Genomic DNA, 15,474 nt, shown 5'->3' with positions numbered 1-15,474 from the left:
CGTACACCCTTGGGCGATTACAGACAAAACCACCCCCGCATGTTAATGCCAACAAGCACCGTAGGCAGCAGCAGTTAGCAGCCCGAGAGGTTACTAACGAGCGTGCGGTTACGCACCAGTAAAGCTATGCCATGATAACCATCTCCTGCCTTGCCCGCCCTATTCGGTTCCTGTTGTCCTGTTTCCCCGCACCTCAAGCCGCTCCTTTCGGCTTCTCCGCGTTTCCCGCACACCGATGCCATCTAGCCACCGTACGCCCGTGCAGGCATTGCGTGTTCAGACGAGTTTTGCCCCAACCAATTTATTGGCCCAGACCCAGAAGCGCTGGAAAGCAAGCCACGCAGGCAAGGTATGCTGGTGTTGACCCCGCGACACTCCCACCGGCCCAATGAGACAACGGCGTCACTGCTGCTCGCGCCGCCTGCACACCCTAAGCCCTCTGACTACCCGGCGTTCCTGCAATGTAAGGGCACAAGGCAGACCTTGGCCGGACATACCCCACACCTTCTCATACCCATGACGACACCTCACACAAGTCCATACCGCTGTGCAACCTGCAGCACGCTCGATTGCAATATCATGACAGCAAGAACAAGACTTATTATTAAGCCGGCATGCAGCCGATTGACTGTGCGTGATAGGTATCAAGCCTAGCTACGGGCTCTCTGCTCTTGTTCAGTTACACAGTCCTGTGTCGGCCCACCAAGGTCTCAGTTATCCGCGCAAAGCAGCGCAAAGCACCCAGGGACCTTACCAGTGCAAGTCCAAGATTTAGCGTCTCAAAGAATAGGACGGGCAGCACGCCAGGCGCCAACTGCGCGCACCAACCATCACGTCGCATAGCCAGCTCGGTTAGGCTCGGCTGTTCGGACGGTGTACTACGAATCAATGCCATCCTGGTAGTTGTTGATGTGACGCTGGGCCTCGACTGACTTATTTCCGCCAGACCGTGTGCGCAATGTATTTGGCATGTGTATCGGTTGTTCCCTCCCTTGCAAAAGTATGTGCGGAGAGTCTATCTACCTGCATTCCTGAACAAGGGATCCCCTGTTCCTGAACATGCAGCGCAAATGCGCTGTACTACTGTTGCTCTCAGCAAGCTCTGCCATGCACAGTCAAACTCAAGCACGCCGGACAAGTGCACGCATGAAGGCGTCTCAGCCTTTCTCCTCCAAGCACCCATGTGCTTCGAGCCTCAAACGGGCTGGCCCACAAGCTAGTAAAGCCGCCATAACAGCTTGACAACGTTTCCAGACCCATCAGCAGCCACAGTCATTTGTTGGAATTCAGGTTCCCTGATAGGCCTAACGCCTCCACCCTGGCTTAGTGCCACCGGCGCCTGACGCAGCCGCCGCCGCAGCAGCAGGAGAGGTCGCACTCGGAGGCTCCGCTATGGACGCGGTCACGACCGCTGCTAGGGTCGGACCGCCAGCTCCTGCAGGCGCACCGGCCGCACTCGTGCTTACGAACGCTGGCGCTATGTTTCCAGCCAGCCGCACAGCTGCCAGCCGCGCACCCGGCGCCGCACGAGCGCTGACGCCGCCGCCGCCGCGGCCGCCGCCGCCGCCGCCGCCTCCTTCCACAGCCACTGACGGACCCTGGTCGGCTCGGCGGCCTGCCGCCAGCGCCTCGGCTGCTGCCGACACCACAGCACCGGCAGGGGCACCCTGGCCCAGCCCCGCGCCCGCGCCCGCGCCCGCTCCGGCGCCCGCGCCTGGGCCTGTGTTTGCGAGGACCAGGGCCGCAGTGGGGCCGGCAGGGTGCGGCACGTTGCGCGCAGCGCGCGCCGCCAGGACGCCCTGAATAGAGCTGCGGGCGTTCTGCAATGAGTCACGCAGCGACCTGCTTCGCTCCATCCACTCAGCAGTGCCCGCGCTCATGCATGATGCTGGGGCCTTGGCACCCGGGGATTCGGTAGCCGCAGCCGGCACAGGCGACACGGCCACGGCAGCGGCGGAATCCTGCTTGAAGGGGCTGCTGGCGTGCTCGACTGCGGTAGGCGAGGCGGCAGAAATGCTGGTGGAACGGCGAAATGCGCCTTTGCCGCGCTTGGTGGGCGACAAAGACTGCTGGTGCAGCACAGGCGACCTCGCATTGCATAGGATGGGCGCGCCGGCATTCGAAGCGGGGCGTGAGCTGGACGCGAGCAGCTTGGCAACCATGCTGGCTGTGTCAGCAGCGCTGACTGTCGAGGTGTTGGTGTCCGAGATGGCGGCCGAGGCGGCGGCGGCGGCGGCACCTGTGCTGTCATTGTTGCGACCCGTAGCGTCACCAGCAGGCGGCGGCGAGGGAGGCACGAGCTGGTGAGGGCCGTCACCGACACCGGTGCCCTCAGCAGAGCCCGCCGCGCGCGCCGCTGCCGCTGCGGCCTTGCCTGTGGTGATGGAAGCAGCGCCTGCGGCGCCGGCATCCGCGGCATAAGCGCCCTCGTCCCGGGTGCGGCTCTGCCTCACACGCTCCGAAAGGAACGCGACCACCTCCGGTGCAAGACCGGCGGCGCTGCCAGATAGCGAAGACGCCGCCGCGTTGGCAGCCACTGGCTCTGCCGTCGTCACAACTGAGGCATCCACCGCCTCCGCTGCTGCCGACGCCTCCGCTGCTGCCTCCGGCGGCGGAGCGCCGCCAGCGCTGGTCTCAGCGCTGCTGCATTGGGAGTCCCCAGCCGCTGCCGCCGCCGTTGCCGCCTTGTCCTTATTAGCTCGGCGCTTCTTACCGGAGGCGGCGGGCGTGTCAAACAGCACGTTGGTCCACATGGTCGTGCAGGCAGCCGGTATGTTGGCGGCGGTACCGGCTGTAGCGGCGGTGGCGGCGGTGGCAACGGTGGCGGCGGTGGCGGGCGCCTTCGGCGCATCGACGCTCCGGCGTGCAGCGGCGGCACTGGCGCAGGAAGCCGTAGGTTGTGCGGTGGTGGCTGCAGCAGCAGGAGCAGCGGCGGCAGTCGCGGGGATTGACGGCGGCGCTTCTGGTACATTGGCACCCTCCTGTGCTGTTGTCTTGGGGCCCGCGACAGCACCTGTGGCAGCGGCGCCGGCCGGCGACGCGACCACTGACGCCAAGCCCGGCTCTGACCCAAGCAGGCCATTCAACGCCACGGCGACTGCACGTTTCACAGCCGGGGCCACTGCCGCTGCCGTCGCCTCCATCGCTGCGGCCGAGCGAGTGTTTCCTCCCGCTGTCGTACTGGCAGTGCCGGCAGCGCCGCCCGTGCTAGTGGAGACCCTTCGGGACTCGTGCCGCTTCGTCTCCGCCGCCGGCGCCTGTTCATCCTCAGCGATGCTGGGCAGAGACGAAACGCTCATGCTGCGCTTGTGCTTTAGGCTAATCGCGCTGGAGATGCCGCTGCCGGTCGTGCTGGTCCCCGTCGCGGCAGCAGCAGCGGCAGCTGCGGCCGCCGCTGCGGCTGTAGCGGCCGCCTCGAACGCGGCTTCCAGGAGCGACTGCGGCATGCCGGTCGAGTATGACATAGGTGCTGGGCCCGGCGCGGCCGCCGCGGCGGCAGCAGCACCGCCGCCGTCGCTGCCGTCCTCGGCGCCGCCACCCGAACCGGGGCGGCTGCTACTGCCAGCTACGCAAGCGCAGCCAGCCAGGGTGCCGTTATAACTGCTTCCGTCTCCTGCACCGCCCACGCTGGCGTTGCGGCTGACGTTGGCGCTGGCGTTATGGCTGGTAAGTGCAGACGGCGGGCGCAATGTGAACAGGTCAGCATCATCCGTGTCGGCCGCACATGCTGCGTCCGCCGCCTCGGCGTTCAGCACGCCAAGCGGCCCTGAGAGCTTAGCGCTGTTGCCGAATGGGCTGCTGCCGCGGTCCGTGGGGGGCGGCTCCCGAGCCTGCTGAGAGTCTCGCTCCTTCATGCCAGCCAGCGCGACAGGCGCCTCAGGAACTGACGCTTGGGCAACCGCTACCGACGAAATGGCGGGTGGGAGCGCCTCTTCACGCACGCCAGCCAATTGCATTGGCGCCTCCTCCGCCCCCTTTTGTTTCCGCAGCTGCTGGTCACTGCCGCATTGAGGAGGGCCACTGCCGCGGCCGCCGCAGTCCTCGCGCTCTGACGTGCCGAGGAAAGGGCTCTGCAGCTCAGCCGCCGCCGTAACCGGCACTATCCATCCTAAGGGGTTAGCTGCGGCAGCGGGGGTCGCGGCCGCTGCGTCTACAGCATGTTCTGGCGCTGCGACATCATCGCTGTCGAACGTGCTGCTCACCGCCAAACACGCCTGACGACTGGCAGCCCCACCTTTGGCTTCGGGCTCAGCCGTGGCAGTGGCAGTGGCCATGGCGGGAAAGGCAGATGCAGCCGCTGCCTCCGCTGCTGCCTCTGCGGCGGCGTCAGCCACAGGCGCCGCATCTGCAGCGAGCACGGCACAGGCGGCGACTGCCGAGGCCACAGCGACCGCGAACTGTCCAGACGCCTCAGGGCACGGGGGCCCGCTGGCAGGCCAGGAGGCAGCCGCTGCCGTCGCCGCAGCTGCTGCCGGTGCGGGCGCCGGTGGAGTCTGCAGCGGCGCAGCGCGCCCATCCACAGCCGGCAGCCCACCCGAACCACAGGCCAAGTAGCCTGCGCCTCTGTCCTCCTCCTCCTCCTCTGTCCACAGCCGCACACCCTCTGGCGCAATCATCGCTCGCTTTGCCGTGTCAGGCGGCGGCGACGAGAACGCCGACCCCAGCAGCGGCGGTGGCAGCCGCCGCGCAGCTGCAGCAGCCGGCGACGCTGCCAACGCTGGCGCAAGCGCTGCAGGGCGCTGCAGCAGCGGCGGCGGCGCCGAGCGGACAGAGATCAGGGGCGCGTCGTCCTCACCGCCGGTGCCTGTGGATTCAGGCGCGACGCCGGCGCAGCTGTGCACGTGCACCTCCCTCAGGTCCACGTCCTGCGGCTGCTGGCGGCTGGCAGAGGCACCGGCAGGCGCGTGGGCGGAGCGGCCTGGGGCCCCACTGCCGCCAGCGCTGAAGGAGCTGTGGTGCGGCCGCGTGGCGGGTGCCAGCAGCGAAGAGGGGCCGCCCTGCTGCGGCGCTGCGCCACCGGCGCTCACGCTGCCTCCTCCCACCCTGGAAACAGACAGCGGGTAGGCGCCAGTGCCGGGAGCCATCGCCGCAGCCGCAGCCATACTGGTGACATCCTCTGGCAGCGAGTGCTCAGGCACCTCAATCCATGACAATTTATGGTCCGGGGGCGCGGCTGCTGCGCCGCCGCCATTGCCAGCTCCACCACCACTACTGGTTCCTGCTGCTGCCGCGGCCGCCACAGCCGCATCCTGTGCCGCACGCGCCGCCGCCTTCGCGCGCCGCACAGTGCGGATGGCAAAGAATGCCATCACCGCGACCACGATTGCCAACGTCACCGCCACTGCCACGGCGGTCACCTCGGTCACGCTTAGCGAGCTGCTGCCGCCGTCACTGGCGCTGCCGCTAGGCACGGACGCGCGGGGAGCGGCGGCTGTAGCAGGCGCCGGCGATGAGATGCCCGGCTGTAGCGCAGGACCTCCAGGCAGCAGCACGTTTGGGTCCAACTGCGGGGTTAACAAGAAGAGCATTAACAGTGTGTCAGCACAACACCAAAACACACCGTGCCCTCCAGGCGCGCGCGCGCACGCGCTTGGGCGATAACTAGCAATTTGCGCCGATATGCACATGCATACACAAACACAGCAAACGCAGTATCCTGTGCCTGCTCACCTGCACCGCACCATCGCCGGGGCCCCGCGGCAGCTGCACGCTGAGCGTCACCGTACTGAACATGCGCATCTGGCCCTCCGCCGATAGACACGTCCACGGCGCCGCAAACGCCGCGGCCGTCAGTGCGTCCGCAAGCGCCTGTGGGTCCGCCGGCGCAGCCCCGGCCGGCACAGTAGTGCCGACCAGGCCGGTGCTGCTGCCAGCAATGCTGCTACTGCCACCGCTGCTGCTACTGCCCGCGAGAGGCATCTCGAGGGATACATTGAAAAGCACCGCCGCATCGCGCGCGCAGGGAGGCAGCTGCGTGCAAAGCACAATACACACACACACATACACACGTCATACAGGTAGCTTCTGCACCGAACCTCACCCAGGGAATCATGTGAGGTCAGCCGTACACACCCACGCAGCACAAAACCGCCCCTTTCCCGAGCCCACCAACCTACCTCGAACGACGCCACAGCCCCGTACGGTGGCTGAATACACACCACGTCCGCAATGTGTTGCTGCCCCACCCCCAGCCCAGCCAGCGCCGCCACCACCGCTGAAGCCACCAGACTGATGGATCGCGCGCCGCAGCTTTCCAACGTCAGTCCCGCTGGCAGCAGCGGCACTATACCACTGCCACTGCCACCACCACTGCCACTGCCACTGCCGCTTGCCGCTGCTGCGGCTGCGGCGGCTGAGTTGGAGCGCAGGGCTCCGACCAGGAAGGCCAGGCTCTGGTGTGTGGTGGAGGTGGACACGAGCGGGAACTGCCGGGACAAGGACTCGAGCCATGCGGCGGAGGCGGGCCTGCGGCGTGGAGGTGGAGGAGGGAGTGGAGCCATCAGGGCGGCCGCAGGAACCGTATGGCGCACGCAGATTGGCGTTACGTGGCGTAGTCCAAGGACCGGAAAGGGTGAGGCGTGAGCCTCAATGCAGTGGCAGCAGCGGCAGCGGAAGTGGCGGCGGCAGCGGAAGTGGCAACGGCAGCGGCTACTCACGTGCGTGGGTCCAGAGTGGCTGTGTACGAGGAGGAGGCGGCAGCGCCGTTGCTGAACACCTGCGCCCGAGCGTCGGCGGCGGCGCGCGATTGCTCCGCCGTCGCCTCCGCAACCGCCTGCTGCACGCGCCGGCCCAGCTGCAGACACACAGCCACACATGACGGGTCGTGCAGGCGTTCACGTCAAACAATATCGATTTGGGCAGTACGGGTGTCCACAAGGCCAGCATAAGCTCTTCACTGCGGTGTGCGAATGTCCAGCCATCCAAACTTCCACCACCGCCCGCGCCCTCCCCCATACATGCCGCACGTGGCACGCGCATCCCAGTCCCACCTGCGGCGGCCGCATGTCGAGCTGCACCTCCGCCCAGCGCAGCCCCTCCGGCGTGCCGTCCTCCGAGGCGGCCTCCACACAATCCACCCAGTCCTCCCCACCCATTCCACCCCCGTCCTCCCCGCTCCCGCTGCCGCCGCTGACGCTGGCGCCTGGGCCAGACAGCACCAGCCGCTTCAACCCCAGCCGCAGGCTCAGTGTCAGCTCCAGGGCGCCGCAGCTGCTGGGCAGGCCGCGTAGCGGCAGTGCCGCGCTGCAGCAGGCGTAGCGCTCCTCCACGTCAGCCGCGCCGCCGTCCCCTGAATCGTTAGATCCGCCGTACCCGCGTGCCGGCGCACCAAAGTACAGCTCCTGGCCGCCGTACTGCGCCGTACCCTCCAGTACCACCGCCGCAGGCGCCGCGGGCGCTTGCTCCGCCGCACTGTCCTGCTCCGCATCAGCTGCCGCCAGTAGCAGCTGCCGGCCCTGGCTCCCAGCTGCCGCGGCGGCACCACCAAGCATGCGGCGGCTGCTACTGCCGCTGGCGCCAGGGCGGGTCCCCGTGTTGCTGCTGCTACTGCCGTTACTGCCGCTGTCGTGCTGTGATGCGTACGGCACCAGAACCCAGCCGCAGCGGGTGGTGAGGGTCAGCACCAGCTGGCTGTCGCGGGTGCGGAAGGCCGTGAGCGTGGCTACAGCCGCCGCCGGGCCCGCGCCACTGCTGCTGTCGCCCGACAAGAAGACCTCCGCAGTAGCGCCCATGCCACACAGCTGCGCCGGGTGCCGCCATGCGTGAGCGACAGGGAAGGCGCCAGGTCAGTCTACGTGCAGCTGTGATGCTGGGGCATGTGGGCTCACAGTGTGCATGCAAAGGAATGTCGAACGCCCCTAGCAGGCAGTCCCCGCCCCGCCCCGCCCTGACCTGACCAGTCGCACGGCTGCCATTACCTTTTCGGGCGGCGTGGACCCGCCCAGGAACACAGGCAGCTGACACAGGCCCGCTTCCGCCCCGTATGCGTCAGCCACCTGGCCAATATCACCAACACAACATGAGAATCAGAACGTAAGGTTGAAAGCCTTAGTGCAGGCAGGACAACTGCTTGCCCGCAGTTACAGGATGCACACAGCAGGTCCATGCTCCGGGACTGTCAGGGTTTCTGGTCATTGCGCCCTCACCCCACATTCGACACTATCGGCCCCGCCCGCGCAGCCCGTACCCATCCCCGCACCTGGCAGGGGTTTTCATCCACGAAGTCACACATGGCGCAGCTGCCATCGGCGGGGCAAATGCCGGTGGCGGCCCTGAGCAATCCGAGGTCGCCCCAGCCAGGAGACACTGTCGCCAGGTCAACACGAAGCGGCACCTCCAGAGGACCATCTGAAGCTGAATTTCCGCCGTCTGAGACCGACTGCAAGAACATCTCGACGCCAGAGCTAGCGCCAACCAGGGGTGGCGCCCGCAGCTGTACAGCGATGGTCACTAGCAATGTCAGCTTTGTCAGCCAGCTCCAGCGACATCGCATGACTGTGCCGCGCGCGCGATTGCATGTCTTGTGCATAGCAGCTTCAACTGGGTGCACGCGCCGCGCCCCGGCGCTTGGAAGCGCAGCGAGGCTCGTGCCCTGCGGCAGTCAAATCGGGAGCTACAATCCATCGCTCAAATGTCCTGCAGTTGGCCGATAGGTCAACTGGTTGAAGTTGGCCCCTGTGCGCGTCCTTCCATTGGCTTGCATTTCACGAAGGTATGTTCCCCTTTCCCGGAAGGCCACAGCGGGAAGGCGGCTGAGCTATCAGGTGGGGCGCAACTCCAAGATGTGAGACTATGTACATAAATACCGCTGGCAAAGGCTTCAACGCGCGCGAGCGGCGTTGCTCACCTGCTTTTAGCCCTGGCAACGGCAAGTCATACATTCCACACGCCCAGATATGTCATACATCGTGTTATACCCGGACCGGTTAGAGCTGAAGTAACGAGGGCGAGCTCAGCAAGTGAGCAACACGCTCGAATCAATAAAGTCGGTCCTTTCCTCGTAAGCGGAGTCTCTAATTGAACGCCTCCTGTAATATTATCTCGCTAGCATGCGGATGTCACTCAGCGATGGGTCTGGCGAACAGGGCGATGGCGGGCGGAGGCCGCATATTGCTGTTACGCCAAGCAGACTGTTGTTTACGAATCAAATAGTCAAAGTCCAAGATGAGGGGTCGTTTTGTAATATATGAATATGTCATGTCGCACGCGGTTGGCAGTTCAGGTGGCTGACTCATTGCCGATCTGAGTTAATGAAAGTGATTCAAGCCAGCGTAACAACGTCAGCAAGTTATGTTATACTTTTGTTGTCATCCAGCCTATTTGAACGCAATCCACCCGGTTTGAACATTCAACCTTGGGCACTGATACGGCGCTCACCGCCAAACCCAGGGACCTCCCGTGGAGACCTCCCCTGGTCAAACCAGTTGTATGTAGCTTATACATATAGGGTCGCACATCACCGGGAAAGGAACCAACAGAACGAGGGGCAAAATGAACCCACCTATGCAACCATACATGGTCAGAAGGTCTCGATGTGGTGGCACAGCAAACACGGCTACAGGCCATGTCAGCCCATGTAGCATGTAAACGTATACGGTAGATGATGTACAGGGGTCGATGGGACGGCAGGAGGTCAAAATTGCGACGTCGGGGGACCAGCGGGAAAGCGCGGGGGTTCCGAGGTTCACACAGGTCTCGGCATGACTTTAAAACTCCGCGCCGCCAGGAGTCATCTCCATTGAGCCGCATAATTGATTACCAGAAAGTTTACAGGCACGCGCGTGTGAATTGCGGCGCACTGACCTTCCTGTCAAGCACGTTTAGATTGTTCTGAGTGACTTTACGCCATGATCGCTTGAAAACTCTACACATATCTTACTGAGCAATCATTTAAGAAAATGAGCACCGACCCTGAGTCTGCGCAAGGTGATGGCCCCTTTGCTTGTCAGGGTCGCTTCATTAAGGCGGTGGTCCGAAAGTAGACTGTGTGCATGATAGTTGATGCTGGCGACGTCAGCTCCGAGAACACCTTGCGTGGCAATACACATGGCGCGAATCGTGGCAATACACATGCGCTGCCCTGTCTCTGACGTGGAGTCTGCGAAGCAGAACGGCGCCTCCAACAGCTCGCCTGCTTGTTGTTACTGTAGGCGGGGAGCTGGAGGCGCCGCTATTGGCGCCCGCGTCGTCTGCGACAGCATCTGCGGACTTCCGGCACAGCGATGTGCAGCCCCTCAGAAGCAATTTCTGGGACTGCACCACCAACCTGACAAAAGTCATTTTGGGAGCGGGCATCATGGTGGGTACAGCAGCGTGTGGGAGATGCCGTGCGAGAGAGCGTCACAAAGGTGGGAGAGGGGGGCCTCTGTAGGTTCCACGGTTTGGCAAACAGCCGATTGCCGGTAGTGCCGCGTCGTGTGTGCGAGCGCACAGCAAAGAAACGGCGAGCCCCTTCTGGTAGTAGACATGCAGCTGTGGGGTTTACATCGGGGTCAGGGGGTGTTTGTGTGAGCGGACCCTGGCTCTTTGGCTGACTGCCAGATGTCTGGACCGTGACCGACATACATGCACGCTGCCGGAAGCTTCCCCAACCAAGTGGCAAAGGACCGGGGAGCTCCTGTGAAGATGCCCGTATTCGGGTGCTTCTGTGTTGACATAACTGTGGCATCTATCGCGCTGCAGGCTCTCCCTCGTGCTGTGGCGCTGTTGGGCTGTGGGCTGGGCATGTCGCTACTCGTGGTCGTGGGGTTACTCACACACTTCACAGTGCATGGTAAGTGGAAGTCTGTGCAAGGGCAGTGGTTACAGGTGTCTTCCTTTGTCTGGCGGGTAGCTGCAACATACTGCGTCGTGCAAGGGCTCCTGGCACGTGCATCAACCTGACATCAGCACACTGCACCACAAGTTCCAGTTGATGTGTGCGGACCGTATGCACGTAAACGCGCGCATGACACGGGTACCTATTGTTTTGCCATCACACGCACTGCCTGCCTGCCTGCCCGCCTGCCGTGCACAGGCCTGGTGCTGGCCTCAGACCGGTGCCGCCGCGACACCTACAGCGGCCTGGTGCGCACCGCCCTGGGGCCCATACCGGAGAAGTTGCTGCAGGTGAGCCCGCGGCAGTGGCGGGGGCCGTGGGAACCAAACCCAAAGTGCGATGGGGGCCGGGGCGGGCGGGCAGGCCTCGCGGAGCCGCACCAGCCTTGTGCTGGGGCCCTGGGCAGGCAGGTGTCCGCTGACCGGGGATCCGGAGGTGGTCCAAAGCCTCTGTCAGTTTTGGAGGGTCGTGCTGGCTTGAAGGGTTACTGTGGGCGAAGAGTGCCTACGTCACTGCTGAATTGCACCTGTTCCGCCCATGCTCATGGCCCTCCCTTCGCCTTGCCTCCGCAGAGCACGCTGCTACTAGGCTGCATGGGCTTCGAGGTGGTCTACATTGACATCATCGGTGACCTGCTGCTCGGTACGTGTGTGGAACGGATGCACGGTGCAAGGTTTTGACTCGGACTCCGTAAAAGGCTTATTTTGAATTTTGAACTCCAGCAGAGCGTATGAGATGGGACTCGCGGACGATTTCGTCTTGTCTAAATTCAAGAGTTACACGCATTGACGGTCACGCCGTGACTTGCCCGCAGGCGATGCCCCCACCTACGATGGCCTCATCACCACATGGCTACCTCAGGAGGACAGGTGCGCGCGTGCGTGCTGCTCCCGTCCGGTGCCTGCGGGCCGCACAATTGCCGCCAACCGTGGCTGACGGTATGACACGACGATCTGCATGTGTGTCGCATGCAGGCAACTGTGGTGGGTGGGGCGGCAGCTGGTGCTGGCTGTGCTGGCTGTTGGCGTCCTGGCGCCACTGGCCTCCATGCGCACCATGGGCGGCCTCGCCGTGCTTAACCTGATCGGCCTTGCGTCGCTCGCGGGATTCGCGGGAGCTACCGTGTGGCTGGTGAGCAGCTGGGGGTAGCTCGGGGTTGCTGGGGGCTGCTGGGGGTAGCAGGGGACTGGGCAGTGAGGCGAGCTTGGGCATAAGGAGAAACGGGTACGGATGCAATGATGGCTGGGGCATTCTTAGACACAGATAGAGTGGCCAGGGAATAAAATGCAGGGGCTGGTGAGGAAGGGCGGGGCAGTGCTGGTGCATGCATGGCCGTACATTGTCGCAAGCAAGGCACCCCTCTTATCCCAACCCTGTGCAACGCTGCGCCGTTTCAACACCGCCTTCTCCTAACCAGCCCTGCCTGGAACCCCTCTCACCAGAAGCGTCGCCGGCTGCATCCGTATTTGCCACCGCCCCTCGTCACAACAGGCTGTGGCTGCCATCACCTCGGGCCGCGCTTACGAGCTGCCTCTGGGCCCCGACCTGCCGTCGCTCGGCAGCACGACTGCGCAGCAGGTCACCGGCGCCCTGGCAGTGGTGCCTATCCTGCTCACCGCGGTAGGACGCGGCAGGGCGGGGCGGGTGTGGCGGTGCTTCTGGGGTGCCCAGTGCAAGTGCCTGTGGCTGTTAGCTGCGCGGTGGTGGCTGGGGCTGTGAGGTCGGCTCGCGCTGCAGCGTGATGGTGGCTTCCTGTCTCGACACACATACAGGACCCTGCGCAGCCCCTTACCCGTGCCCTGCACGCCCGCGGCTACCGGCCCCGCGCCCGTGCGCCCACGCACAGGCCTCCTGCCACCAGTCGGTGCACCCGCTGCGGGCGATGCTGGTGCCCTACAGCCGCGCACTCCTGGACAAGGTGGTGGCTACCTCCCTCACCCTGGTCACCGCACTGTTTGTGGTGCGTGCCGTGCCGGGTGCATGCCGGCTGAAGGACCGTGCTTGATGAAGCATGGGTGCTGCATTTGTCCGGCGCCAGCGTTGCACAAAAGCCGCAAACGAAGGGCCGGCTTATTGTCGTCGCGCCCATCGCACCACGCTAGACCAAGCTGATGTGGCGTTCACACGACTGTCTGTCCTGCACTTGCGCAGGTGGTGTGTCTGTCTGCCTACACGGCGTTCGGCCCCAACGTGCGCGGCAACTTCCTCAACAACCTGTCGCCTGCCGAGCTGGCGCCGCTCATTGGCACCACCGCCGCCAATGTTGTGTCGCTGGCCATCAAGGCCGGGTGAGCAGCGGGGGCGGCTGAGTGCGCAGGGGGCTTGGGGCGCGCGCCATGCATCGTGCCGCAGCAATTGTGACATGTTTTCCTCTCGATCCCCGACAACCTCTTCCTGCCCATTTACGCTTGTACCGCGCCCTGTCCCCACCCCTCCCGCAGCTACGCTGTGTCGCTTGTAGGATCGGCCGTGCTCATCATGTTCCCCCTCAGGCAGTCGCTGCTGGTGCGTGCGTGGCATGCCTCAGCAGGCGGCTTGGTGGGACCTTTAGCCTGTGCTATATTTGTACCGTAACAGATGGCCCCCCGTAATCATGTGCACCGGGTTTCAAGCCAGTACCGATCCCGGCCCCCCGCGCGTGTCCCCGCGCATGTCCATGCGTCTCCATTGCTGCACTCCAGTCTGGCTGCCGGGCTGCTGGTACCAGTACTGCCACGGTCCTTGACTGCCGCAACACCCGCTGTGGCCACCGCAGGAGCTGGTGGCGCCGTCCGCCGTGCTGCCCGGCTCACCGCCCGTATCCACACGGCTGTACCTGTCCTGCACGTACGGCCTGTTGGCGTGCGTGTATATGATCGCCGTGTACGTGCCGTCCATCTGGGACGTCATCTCTTTTGTAGGCTCTGTTGCCTGCACCATCATGTGGGTATCGTGCCCAGTGGCGGAGACGGCGCTACACGGGTGCTGAAACGCGTAGGAGAGCTAGCATTAGCAGGGCCGGGTCGGCTCAGGGAGGGGCGTCGCCGTGCCGTGCCGCCGCCTTGTCTCGGGCATACGTGCCGGGTCACCGCTAACACGCTTGCCCGCGACATCATCAAGTCCGTGTGTGTTCACCGCTTATGCTACCGCCCCCACAAACATTCACAGGTGCTTTATCATCCCCGCCGCGCTGCTGGTCATGTTCGTGGACAAGCCCACACTGGCGGACCGCCTGCAACGGCTTGCCGCGTGGGCCGTGGGCCTGCTAGGCTTGGCGCTCTTCCTCAACGTCTTCGTCGGCCTTTATCTGTCCGCCACGCAGCCCCATGCCAAGCCGTTGCCACCTTCCTTGGTTGGGGTAGAGGATGTGGCGGGGCTAGCGGGGGCAGGTAGCATGGCAATGTCGCTGCATGCCTGGTTGTGGCGTGCGGCGGCGCGCGTGGCGGGCCCGGGCTCGGACGGCAGCCTACGGGAGGTGCTGCGATGGGCTGGCTGGGGGGCGTAAGCCGCTACTACTGTATTCATCCTATTGTTGTCATGTTACGCTGGTGTTTGTTTGTCAGCCCGAAGTTTGCTCGGTTGGAGTGCTGAGTGCAGCACCGAAGTGTGAGGTTCGAGGTGCGTGTGATGAATGGCGGTTGCAGACCGCACGGCCTTCGGTAAGGCTGAGTATGAGGGCGGCAAGGCCAGTCCACAGCGCGATGGCCCGGCTGAAGGTGGTCAGTGGAAATGACAAGCCTGGACAAGTGTTCCCCGGTCACGGGAAAAGGGGCTGAGCCCCTCCACAGTCTAAGGCCGAACAACCTCATCGCCCGGACATAGCCCGGGTCGGTTTCCACAGGCACATAGCCAAACCAGGTGCCTAGCAATCGCGATGCCACGTGGCGTGAATGGCGAGCGAGGCTGAGTGAACGTGCGGTGCGGCAAGCGTGGGCGGTGCTGTGACGCCCACGGTGCCCTTACGAGGCGGACGGTGATAGGTCGTCGAAATGCCACACGTTTGGGGCTTTGTGGTGAACGGGGCCGGGGCTCGCAGCTTGTTGACAAGGTGGCGAACCGAATCCCAGCAGTCCTCCCATGTCGCAACCCGCGGGTGGCATGCGGCCGCCCTCACCCTTGGCCCTGTCGTGATACGACCTCTACCCCATTCTCCCTATATCAGGGGTTGGAATGACTCGCAAGCAATAGGCCCTGTTGAGCCGGCGCTTGTGGGGTCATTCTGTAGTTCACGACAGGCCCGTGCCTTAGCCCGGGCGCCGCCGCTGCATCCCAGCCACGCTCGCCCCGGACCTGCTGGCTAGCCGCTACAATCAAGCACCGTCCAACAACGGGTGTGCGAGCACTGGTGCATGGGCGGGGGCGGGGGAAGGGGCAAGTAAGCCATCCAGTGTCCCATGGCTCTGATTCCCTGCCACTTCCACAGTCGTTCTGGTTGACAGTCGTCGTGGTCGCACTCACGGTCGCACTGTGTCAACACTTCTGAGCCCACTGAGGGCGAGCCGTCGCGCTGCGGAGCTGGAAGGTTTGGCATCCCCCCCCCCCACCTCATATGAGGCTGAACACACGGGCCGCTGTCAGGGCGATTGGCGGGTCTTACGGAGCTTGGTACAAACTATGCTGTGAGACATGCCAAACTTTTGCGGCTACTAGACGTGGTAAACGGGACCAGAGCGTTTGCT

The 15,474-nt window shown here is 64.2% G+C and overlaps 2 protein-coding genes across 2 annotated transcripts; one reads left to right on the top strand and one right to left on the bottom strand.

The window, feature by feature from the left end:
• Positions 1–5: 5 nt before the first annotated feature.
• Positions 6–9,246, bottom strand: CHLRE_02g145650v5 (uncharacterized protein). The gene is made up of 8 exons (XM_043060307.1): positions 8,846–9,246; positions 8,198–8,590; positions 7,917–7,994; positions 6,990–7,739; positions 6,657–6,793; positions 6,117–6,465; positions 5,671–5,970; positions 6–5,504 (listed from the first exon to the last, which is right to left on the bottom strand). The coding sequence occupies exons 2-8, from the start codon at positions 8,387–8,389 to the stop codon at positions 1,305–1,307; spliced, it is 6,006 nt and encodes a 2,001-aa protein (XP_042927724.1). The 5' UTR covers positions 8,390–8,590; positions 8,846–9,246; the 3' UTR covers positions 6–1,304.
• A 480-nt stretch (positions 9,247–9,726) lies between these two features.
• CHLRE_02g145700v5 (uncharacterized protein) lies at positions 9,727–14,942 on the top strand. Its single transcript, XM_001694832.2, has 13 exons — positions 9,727–9,924; positions 10,149–10,297; positions 10,681–10,771; positions 11,015–11,106; positions 11,389–11,458; positions 11,631–11,685; positions 11,791–11,947; positions 12,308–12,436; positions 12,663–12,776; positions 12,968–13,104; positions 13,258–13,321; positions 13,572–13,738; positions 13,964–14,942. Exons 1-13 carry the CDS (start codon positions 9,897–9,899, stop codon positions 14,298–14,300), a joined length of 1,590 nt encoding a protein of 529 aa, XP_001694884.1. The 5' UTR covers positions 9,727–9,896; the 3' UTR covers positions 14,301–14,942.
• The last annotated feature ends 532 nt before the right edge of the window (positions 14,943–15,474 follow it).

This window comes from Chlamydomonas reinhardtii, chromosome 2, assembly GCF_000002595.2.
Source record: "Chlamydomonas reinhardtii strain CC-503 cw92 mt+ chromosome 2, whole genome shotgun sequence".
Classification (NCBI taxonomy): Eukaryota; Viridiplantae; Chlorophyta; class Chlorophyceae; order Chlamydomonadales; family Chlamydomonadaceae; genus Chlamydomonas; species Chlamydomonas reinhardtii.
This window is presented reverse-complemented; position numbering and strand designations above follow the sequence as displayed.